The 9,977-nt window shown below is 48.0% G+C and overlaps 1 protein-coding gene across 1 annotated transcript; it reads right to left on the minus strand.

Moving 5' to 3' along the window:
• Positions 1–8,456: 8,456 nt before the first annotated feature.
• Positions 8,457–9,976, minus strand: LOC104277209 (sulfotransferase family cytosolic 1B member 1-like; the record flags this gene model as incomplete). Its single annotated transcript, XM_009873784.1, has 7 exons — positions 8,457–8,569; positions 8,645–8,825; positions 8,907–8,986; positions 9,074–9,200; positions 9,378–9,475; positions 9,577–9,702; positions 9,916–9,976. Coding segments are annotated over 7 exons (786 nt in total), but the record flags the coding sequence as incomplete, so codon positions are not given.
• Position 9,977: the final 1 nt, after the last annotated feature.

A 9,977-nucleotide genomic window follows, 5' to 3' on the forward strand; every position in this document is an offset into this window, starting at 1 on the left:
GGCAGAGCTAAAGGCTAAATAGCCTGGGAGTTTGCCCTTCCAGTTGGGAATGCTGCACCTCTGTATTGTGTAGCTCTTTACTAGCACTTCTAGCAAAAGCAAGTTCGCTGTTGCACAGATGGGGCCTTCAAAGCTCACGTTTGGCCTCAGGTCTGAAAAGACAGAAAAAGAAGTTTAGTGATACACTTTTCCCTTTCTGCCTTCTAACCCTTTTAATTTCTCCCTGAGGGGGCTCCTTTTCCTGGTTAGCAGGGTGGCAGCAGTTCTCACAGCTGTCAAAGGTCTGCCTTCAAGATCCTCCCTTTGCACAAGAAAAATGTCATCCCTTCTTTTTTTATACGTTTTGTAGTTCTGAGGAATCCTTACAACAAAGTAAAAGCAAATAATGGGATCTCTTCTAGCTGTGTAATTACTATATCAGTAAATGTTGGCATATTTACAGTACATATTAGAATTTTGCCAGCACTGTAGATATACTGAGATTTACTGGAGAATGTATGATCACACGTGATTTTAAAAATGCCTGTTTTCAATAGCAACAGCTGTGGTATCTGTATGCAATAATGTTTCTATTACTTATGGCAGAAAACCTGCCTGTACTTAAAGTTATATTTCTCTTATTCTGAGAGTTTCTAGCTTTCTCCGCTTTTCTTTCCAGAAGCAGCACAGGGGCTTTCTTAGCTGACAGGCAACAGCGCTAGAGGGCTTGCTTGAAGATATTGTTAGACTTGGGGCAAGAGCGCTGGGCAACACAAGGTGGAGGGACACCTGTGATGTGACTAGTAGTGGCAAATCGTATGGTAGGCATCCTTAAGCCTCCTCAGCCCTTCTACAGCCCCATCTCTTCTGGTAAATAACATGAATTACTAGCAGTCATGCCTCAGCCCCTGCAAAGAGCCGCTGTCTCTCCAGACTTCACCATTAATTAATTCAAGCTGGTGCATTTTTACAGATGACAAAACTGCAAGTGAGCCAGTCCCCTGGAGGCCAGCTCTGATACTCAAACAAATCCTTTGTGTTACTCCCACAAACTAGCGATGTCAGAGACGGGCCAAGGAAGGAGAGGTCCCAGGGTACATTTAAGTGGCTGACTTGGAAGCGGCACCCTTTCTCAGGGTGAAATGTTAGAAGTGCTAACGTTTCCCATGCTGAGAAAAGGCAACAAATGCTTTGTTTGGGTGATGGGAATGGAAATAACGTGTAGTTTCTTCAGATATGTGACAGGTGGTTTCTGACTGCCCCTGGACAACTCTTAACACAGGGAGCTCATTGCTACCCTCCAGAGTACATCACTACCAACCTGATCATGTTGTGGACTCAATTCAGGTTCCTAAACATGGGTCTGGGGCCATCCTGGCCTCTAAAGGTGCTTCTCAGAGCAAACCTGCATCTTCTGGGGTGCCTTTCACTTGGAAAGTCAACTCTTGAATGTAAGGCACTATGTTCTGGAAGGAGCTCTTCACCACCAGGACCCAAAATGACAACTAAACCCCATGCATCTAGTGATAACGCTCAGTCTAACACAGTCTGGGGAATGGATGCCACGCAGCAGAAAACTCTTACCTAGTGGAGTCTTCCAAGGCACGTTAGCATCGAATTGTGAGGTGCGATCTGCTACGCTGCTTTGCTTCTATTTCTTGCAGCTCACCTCCTGTGCACCTGGGCTGCTCCAGAGAGATTGGGTATTGGGCAGAAGGAGCTTAAATAAGTCACCCTCTGAACTGGGCTTTTCCAAATGAGGAAGTAATGCAATATGGGATCATGACAACAAGGCACGTATTCTGGGATTATTCATTGCTTTGTTATGTTCCAGTAATTTAATAGTCAAGATGGTCTTCCCCACAGGAGGGTATATTGTAATGTTATTATAGAGCCAGATTCTCAGAAGGACTTTGCATCCTGTATCTCAGAAATATGATGTCTGGCTGCTAAAAAGATCTTTTCGCTCCCTTTAGGGTCCTAGCTGGCAAAACAGAATTGTTTGTTCAATAATAGACTTGTTTCTAAACTGTCCACAGGAATGAAGAGAAAACCTTGTGGTTTGTTTGCAGGGTTTTTCAGAAATTGGTACGTTACCTGTGCTGGATGTGTGGCCCTTCATTCTGTGGCAAGAATTTAATGATTTGAAAATATAGGAAATTAAAGATGCACCTGCATGGTTTTAAAACATGGTCCATAATATTCAACCTGACTTTTTCTAAACTCTCAGAATTCAGGGCAATTATGCCAGAATGTTTCAACAAGAATTTGGCCTTACACTCAGGAGTTTCACTACTATCTCTCCATAGACCTTTGTATTCAGGATAATATCTTTTTTCCAGGCTGATTTGGATTATTTGAGAAAATCCTGTAAAGTTTCTTAAAGGTTTTCCAGCAACTATTGAAAAGCCATGTTCATGTGGGCTGGGGCAGATGGGAACATGGGTTTTGATTCTAACCCCTCAATAACTAATACCTCTGTAGCAAAAGAAAGCTAGTACTAGAGGAACCAGAGGGTTAAATTTGTCTTGTTGCCAGGGCCAGCCTCTCAAGACTCAGATTACTCTTAATGCCGAGAAAATAAGCATTCTGAAGCGATTAAAGGACAAAATCCAGCAAAAGAGAGAACAAAATCCAGCAAAAGAGAGACAAGCAGGGCTGAAGAAAGTAGATGGTGTTGAGTGTCCGTGTTTCACGCATCTTGAGTTACTAAGTATAAATGCTGCAGACACTGATGCAACTTCCAGCCCTCTTAAATAACAGCAGGCTTTTTGAGATGAAGGTGAGTTATGCAAAAGTTAGGCAATACAAACTAGTGTTTTTCACATATGGGTCCCTTCGCCATTTTGCAGGATGGGGGTTATGGTTTATGCAGCACCTTTGTTTCTAGAAAACCTTGATGCCAGCCAGCACCTCAAAAAGTCAGTGATAGGGGAGAAAAGGGAAGCTTTTGCCCTGAAGAGCACAAAATGCCTCTGTAGTTTTCCTTTCACTTAATGCAATAAATCAACTTTTAGACTGAAAGCAGACTTCAAAGTCTTGGCTATAATTTCTTTTTGAGGGGGAGGGAAAGGCTGGATGGGAAAAGTACCAAGGCTGGCTCATCCCAGCGTACAGGCAGAAGTGAGTGGATTGAGCAATTTTGCAGAGGCACGTGTGCAAGTGCTCATAAAACAGCTACTCCCATGTAATCCTGTGGGGTAACAGGGAAACTCCAGCAAAAGTTAATGAGCTGAAATAGCCTTGCCATAACCACATTTCTCAGTTAAATTGTATCTTTACAGCTCTACCTTGCAGTGGTAGTATTAACGAAATGCAGTCAATAAAGAACTCTCTAAAACTCAGTTTAGCATTAGAAAGCAAGCATTTCTTTATTGCAGTGCCAGATGCGTGGGGGATAATTCCACCTATCATGCATGCCATGTCTGTTACCTGTCCAAGCTTATATCCCCTTGTTACATACATAGGCATTAGGTTTCCCAGAAAGATTACGCATACTCATTCTATTTCCAGGAACTAATTATCATACAGACATAGTTACTACACGTGCGGCCTGGATCTCTGAAAGGCTTCCCTGGAGGACTTTGGTGGCCTCTGGTGATCCCTTGTGGCTGACGGAGAGGTGTTTCTCTTCTTTGTGGAGTCCTTAACTGGTATCTGTCAAGTCTCAGCCAATCTATGTGTTTCTCCAAGGTATCTGCCCTGCCAGAATTGATAGGCCTTAATGACACAGTTGATGGTCCTTGATTGTCCATGCAATTGCCTCCTCTAGGGTGCCAGCCACAGCTGTAGAAGTTTATATCCTTGTTTGCATTCCCACCTGAGGCTCTTTTACACATTTATGTCTATGGTATGTAACAGTAGGATAAAAATACCACAGGCTGGGTTTATAACATTTCACTTGGTTTTATTGAACTTGGTTTTATTGGTTTTTATGAACTCTCTTCACTGCTGTTGCAATGCTGCTGGAACACCCTGCCATGTAACTGTGTAGACATCAGGGTGGCTTGCACTGGAGCCATTTCCATTTTGCAAAGCCAAAAAAAGAAAAAAAGGAAAGAAATGAGAGAAGGCGCAGGCCCATCTTTGTGTGCCTGCTAGGAACTGTGCATTTTTAGTGGAGAAAAGGTGCTGCATCCCGTCCTTGCCAGCTCTACAGTGAGGGGCAGGAGCAGAGACTTCCTGAAACCGACTGTCGATATGACACACCTCTGTCATGCCAGCATCTGTCTGACCCCCAACAGAAAGCTGAGTGTTAGGGAGGTGGGCAAATCTGCAAATACTGAGGGTATAGGTGTGATGGGGCTCATCTCGTGGCTCACTAGCCCTGGAAGGGGCAGTTGTGCTCACTCTCCCACATTCTCCTGCGCATTTGCTGCTCATGCTCCCATGCCAGGTGTTTCCCTGTGCCTGATCAGCTTGCCAATGATTTATTTTAGCGTATGGGTTTCCTGCTGGGCCTGGGAGGAGTTGTGTAAAGACCAGGCTATCACGGAGCAGGGGTCCCCATAAAGAGCTGGCCAGCAGCCATTGCACTGATGTATTTGCATGCTCTAATGTATTTGTGTGTTCATAGCTCTGCAAGGGAATGAAAACTAAATTGAAATCCCTGCCAAATTTTGACTGAATCCACCAGTTGCACATAACCCTGCTGCTGTGGTATAGCTCCTTGCTGTCTTTCTGATCTTAAAAAGAAATTGGGAAGCAGAGCAAATCTCATCTCTGTCCAGTGGAAATATCAGAAATATCAGAAATAACTTCTTCTTATTTAGATACATCCCGCTCAAGGTCCTAAGCCACACTGTGTCTTGAAGGAGCTAAGTTTTGCTGTTTGACACTGGGAGCTGCCGGCATGAAGTTTGTACCTGGGCCGTGGCACACAAGCAGCACCTGCCACTTACTCCCCAGGGCGATATCCATGTGGGAAATCTGCACCTTGGCCTCAGCACGAGTCCTCAGAGTCAGCCTCCTTGGCAGCACTGCCTGTGACCATGGTTCCTCTTGTGTTCCAGCATGCAGGGAGGGGAGAAACTGTTTTTTCTCTGATAGTGCAGGCTTGGACCTGATCCGTCATGACTCAGTCTGGGACACAGAGGGGAGCACCTCATCGGCTGCTACTTGGGGTGTGGAGGAGTGCTTCTGCATGTCAGTCTAGGATGCAGATAGAGGCACCTGCTCTGCTCCCAGGAAATCTGGTCGAGAGGTTTGGACTTGGGCTTCATGTTTTAACTACGAGTGATTCCATTTCATCCCTGGGGATATTTCACCAGGATAAGTTTGTGTTTCCTCCCCTGTTTGCACTGGAGGCGTGGGTGTGATTTTGGCTGGGGCTGCTATACCCTGTGCCTGGGGTGTTTCAGGGCTGGAAGAGTAAGAGAGTAACTCTGCTTTGGAAGTTGTCAGCTCAGATGTCTGGACCTCTGTGTGTGATGTGGGAGCCCCCTTGGCCACTCTTACCGTGAACATCAGGGACACCTCCTGAGTTTCTTCCTCTAAGCCAGCCCAAAACTCCTTCTGTGGCCCCTGAGTCCCCTGCTGGGCACCTCCATGTAGCAGTGAGGAGAAAGGCTCCTCCATTCCCAGCAGGGCTTTCACCTGCCATGTGTACACCTTGGCATCAACCACTGGCAAGAAGAGAGGCACTGCGTTCATAGGGATTCAAAGTCCTAGTTTTACAAGGGTGTTTACGAGGGAGCTGTCCTTACCCCACACTGATCTGCTAGACAGTGTTTTTAAGAGCAAAGTTACTTCTGCAATCCCTCTTCTGGCCTCATAATCAAACACTTGTTTCTTTCCTGGGGTCTTATAGCTTTGGATCTACACAAAACTTCTAGGGGACAGTATTTTGGCCTCCCTTAGCTGGTTATGTTGCATCTCTTCAGCTGCTAAAAAGCACCGTATCTACAGCAGCGATAACAGGTGCTGTTAGGGTTGTACTTTGAGACCAGGGACAAAAAATATAAATGCAAACAAAAAAGGGTTCTTATTGAGATAGTGCATGAAAGCATTTCTTAAAGTGTGTTTGGCACCCCTGTACATTTCACAGGAGCTGCTATCTAAATTATGAAGAAGAAAGAGGTGTCATTAGAGAGTCATTTAACAGACCGGAGGTGTTTGGGGGAAAAAAGAAACAAATCTGCATGCTTCCACCCAAATGGAAACATCTAAAGAGCAATTGGGAAACCTGGCTTTATATCCAAGCAGTAACAGGCATGAAAAATACTTAGGGAGGGAAGAAAATGCCTGGAACAAATCATAGAGGAACAAGTTGTTGACATTACCAGAGGAACAGTCTTTGACAAGAACAGTGGGGCCAAAATGCATGCTCCTGGTGCTGAGTCGCAGCAGCAGGTGTAAGAATGAAAGGAAATTCCTGTAACAAGATGTCCTGTTGTCAAGGGGCTGATAGATAGAAATCAGCAGAGAAAATACAGTGCCTGAATAGACTGAACTGCCTTCGCTATAAAAATACAGGTCTGGGGGAGGCTGTGTTATGAGAAAAGCCTGTAGAATCCTGAAGGATGGGGAAGATCAATGTGGAATCAATGTGGATAAATGATAAATTGCTGATAGAATCTCAGTGCATGAAGTAAGGGACTTCCAAAAAAAAAAAAAAAGGCAGTAAGTTGTGGGAGAAAATGGAATCCCCAGGGTAGGTACAATGTGCTATGGGATGTGGTGGATATCACAAGAGCTGGGCTTTCAAAGGCAGATTTGTAGAAGACAAAACTACAGAGTGACCAGACACAGGGAACCACATCAGGCTCAGGAGCTGCTTTCCTAGATGGCATCTTTTCTGTACAACAGAAGTGGCTGAACCCACCACTCACCAGTTCAGGTATCTCGGCTCCTGTCTGTAATTACCTGGCTTATTTTTCCTTTTCTGGCATCTCTAGCTGAGTTTTTTTGGTACCAAGACTGCGAGATAAGAGGGGACAGCTAGGTTCGGAGACTGCTGCATCTTTCTCTAACAAATCACTGCATCATACAACACAAAGGAGTTCCCAGCATCTGAGAGAGAACCAGAAATGATTTGCCATTATTTTATTATGACTTAATATAACATATCTTCCAAGGAGGGATCACAGTTTTGTATCTTCTCTTTTTCTCCTTGTGTTCTCCCCACCCATCCAGGTAGGTAAGACCTATCCCTGCTGCAATGCCCAGCACCCCCACTTTTGTTGGGTTTGTGGTATCTAATGGCCAAACTCCAGGGATTTTGCTGAATGATGGGATTTAACTCAGTTTTACTGCCGGAAAGGTCCCACCTGACTGTCAGTCTCATCCCTGGAGCACAGCGGAGCCGTTTTACATCTAATCGCCCATGTTTTGGCACTGGGTTGTGCCTGGCTGCATCCCTGTCACCTTGCCTGTCCCCCAGGTCCCCACTCATTTTTTAAAATTTCTTGGCCTATTTCACCCACCCTTGAGAAAGCAATCACCTCTTCATAGATGCTCTGTGCCTGCAGGCAATGAGTATCTCCTCCAGGCTGCAGGCAAGTTTGTCGTGTACATGTACCAAACAGAAGAGAGGGTTATGAACATGGGTGGGAGAGGACAGCATCTGAGGAACCAGGAACCAGCAATCAGCTGAATCACAGTTTCCTTTTCTTAAATGATTGCGACATAAACCCAGCGATTTTAAAAGCACCAGTTTTTAGCAGTGCTGCACAATGTGCTCCGAGGGGGGCCTTTAGCAGTGTTTTTTCTGGAAGTGGTGGGAGAACAAACAGCCTTTCCTCTGACCCCACAGGGACCCACCACGTCCAACGGGCGATATGGTTGCAGGGAGACTGGCAGACAGCAACAGCTTCCAGGTCGCTGGGAGCAGAACAGCACAAAAGTGACCGGCAAAATCCCTTTTGCCTCCAGCTTCGTTGCTCCCGGGTGGAAGGACTGGTCCCAAGTTCCCCAGGCTGTGGCCTTCTCCCATCCACCCTGGGGATGTTTTGTCCCTGTCCAGCTCACCTCATCTCTTCCATATGGCCCCAGCAGCAAAGGGGAGGGCACAGACATCACTGTGCCCTGTCCTGTCCCATCTGCCCCCAAAGTGTGATATCAGCAGACGAGTTTCTGAGGTAGGAGACAACAGGCGTGGAATCCTCTGCAATGATAGAGATGCTCGTGTGGAAGGTGCTAACAACTTTTATTCACTGTGTGCTGGAAATGCCTCTGGATCGCATACTAGCTGTTTTATTTTTCAAAAAAAATAACCACAAAGCCATGTCCTAGGCCTGTCCTGGGAAGGCAGCGTGGGGTGGGATGAAGCACTGCGGCTCTTTGTACCAATGCAGCAGCTTTCACACAGGCACAAATTTGGGAGGATGACACAGAAATAAAACACTTTATTTTTACAAAAGTCCCTCTGTCACAAGAAGGATGGTGAGATGTGGGTGGGTAGGGGTGATGCTGGGGCTGCTATTGGGGAGTGGTATTGGTGGGGGAGAGGGCATGATGGTGTATGCAATGCTGCCATCTTAAATCTGGGTGCGGAAGCGCAGGTCGGTGCCCGACATCTTCTGCATGTAGTCCTGGTCGAAGTGCTCGCTCTGGGCCACAGTGAAGTGGTTCTTCCAGTCTCCGGTGCTGCCTGGAGCCAGGTGAGATGGGGCTCAGCAGAGGCCGAGGGGCACACTGCACTGGGAACCCCCCTGGGGCTGCTCACCTTTGCGCATGAAAGGGGAGACACCGTGGTCCATGAGGTGGGAGGGCACCATGGTGTAATTGGTGGTGGGGTTGTCGCGCATGGCCTCAAAGGAGGTGTGTTGGGTGATGGTGTCCAGCGCTGCCTCCGACAGATTCCGCCCCAGGAACTGGGCCACCTTGGCAATCTCCTGGCGGAGGTTCTGCAAGACACAGGCCAATGCTCAGCCCTCCTGTCACCCCCCACCTCTGATGGCATACCACCATCCACCTCAGTCCCTCACCTCCTTCAAGTCCTCGTAGAAGAGGTAGTTCTGCTGCTCCCAGTAGTCCTTGTCTGGGTGGTACCAGGAGCCATATGCCACTGCAAGAGGAGAGGAGCCCAGAGGGTATGGGGGGGATGCTGGAGGAGGGATATGGAGTGACTCCTACCACCAGTGCCCTGTCTCACCTCTGCCAGCCATGAACTTCTCCAGGTACTCGGCCCACGTACCGGGGTGAGGCTGGAACTTGTTCATCAGGTCGAAGTGGTAGTAGGAGACGGCCACATCCTTGGCGTTGCGCCCTACATAGATCATCTACAGAGGGGCTGTGAGGTATGAGGGACAGCCCCAGGATTCCCAACAGGGGTGATGCTCCAGTCCCTAGGTCTTCAAAAACCACTTAGGATGCTGGAGGGAGCAGTGGGGGCTCCTGCCCCAGGAGAACAGTGGGGCTGCAATATCTCCTGGGGCAGAGACCAGAGTTGAAGTTACCTTGCAGCGGTTTTCCCAGAAGGATTTGGGCAGGATACGTATAGGAAGGTGAGTCTTTATAACACGAGGTGAGGGCATGGTGGCCAGCAGGTCCGTCCCTGAGGGACCGCGAAGCATGTCCCCAGTGGGCCCTCAGCAGAGCCCACCCAGGCTCAGCCCCCCATGGGGTGCCCACAGCCAAGCACCCACGCCCGGCTACCTGCTTCCATCTCCCCAGGGGCAGCAAACTCCAGCATGGGCACCCTCTTGGAGATGATGTCCCGCTTGCACTTCTCAGGGTCACCGCCTTGCAGGATCATGTCCACAATCTCGACCCAGGTGGTGCCTCAGGAAAGCACCCCACCAGGGGGGTGGTGAACCCCACCTCAGCACCAACCCCTCGGAGCCTGAGCAGGTGCTGTAGGGCCCAAGGGAAATCCCGCATGGCTCTGCTGCAATAGCCCCAAACATGCTGCGTTCTCCCAGGCAGTGGGTCCCAGCCATACAACACACTTGCCCATCTGGCACCACGATGTCTGGTGGGCTTGGGGATGCTCACCAGATTTGGGGAAGGTGACCACCACGATGTCTTCGGGACGGCTCTGGAAGGTGTCAATCCGC

This window comes from Apaloderma vittatum, unplaced genomic scaffold (assembly GCF_000703405.1).
Source record: "Apaloderma vittatum isolate BGI_N311 unplaced genomic scaffold, ASM70340v1 scaffold7577, whole genome shotgun sequence".
In the NCBI taxonomy this organism is placed as follows: domain Eukaryota; kingdom Metazoa; phylum Chordata; class Aves; order Trogoniformes; family Trogonidae; genus Apaloderma; species Apaloderma vittatum.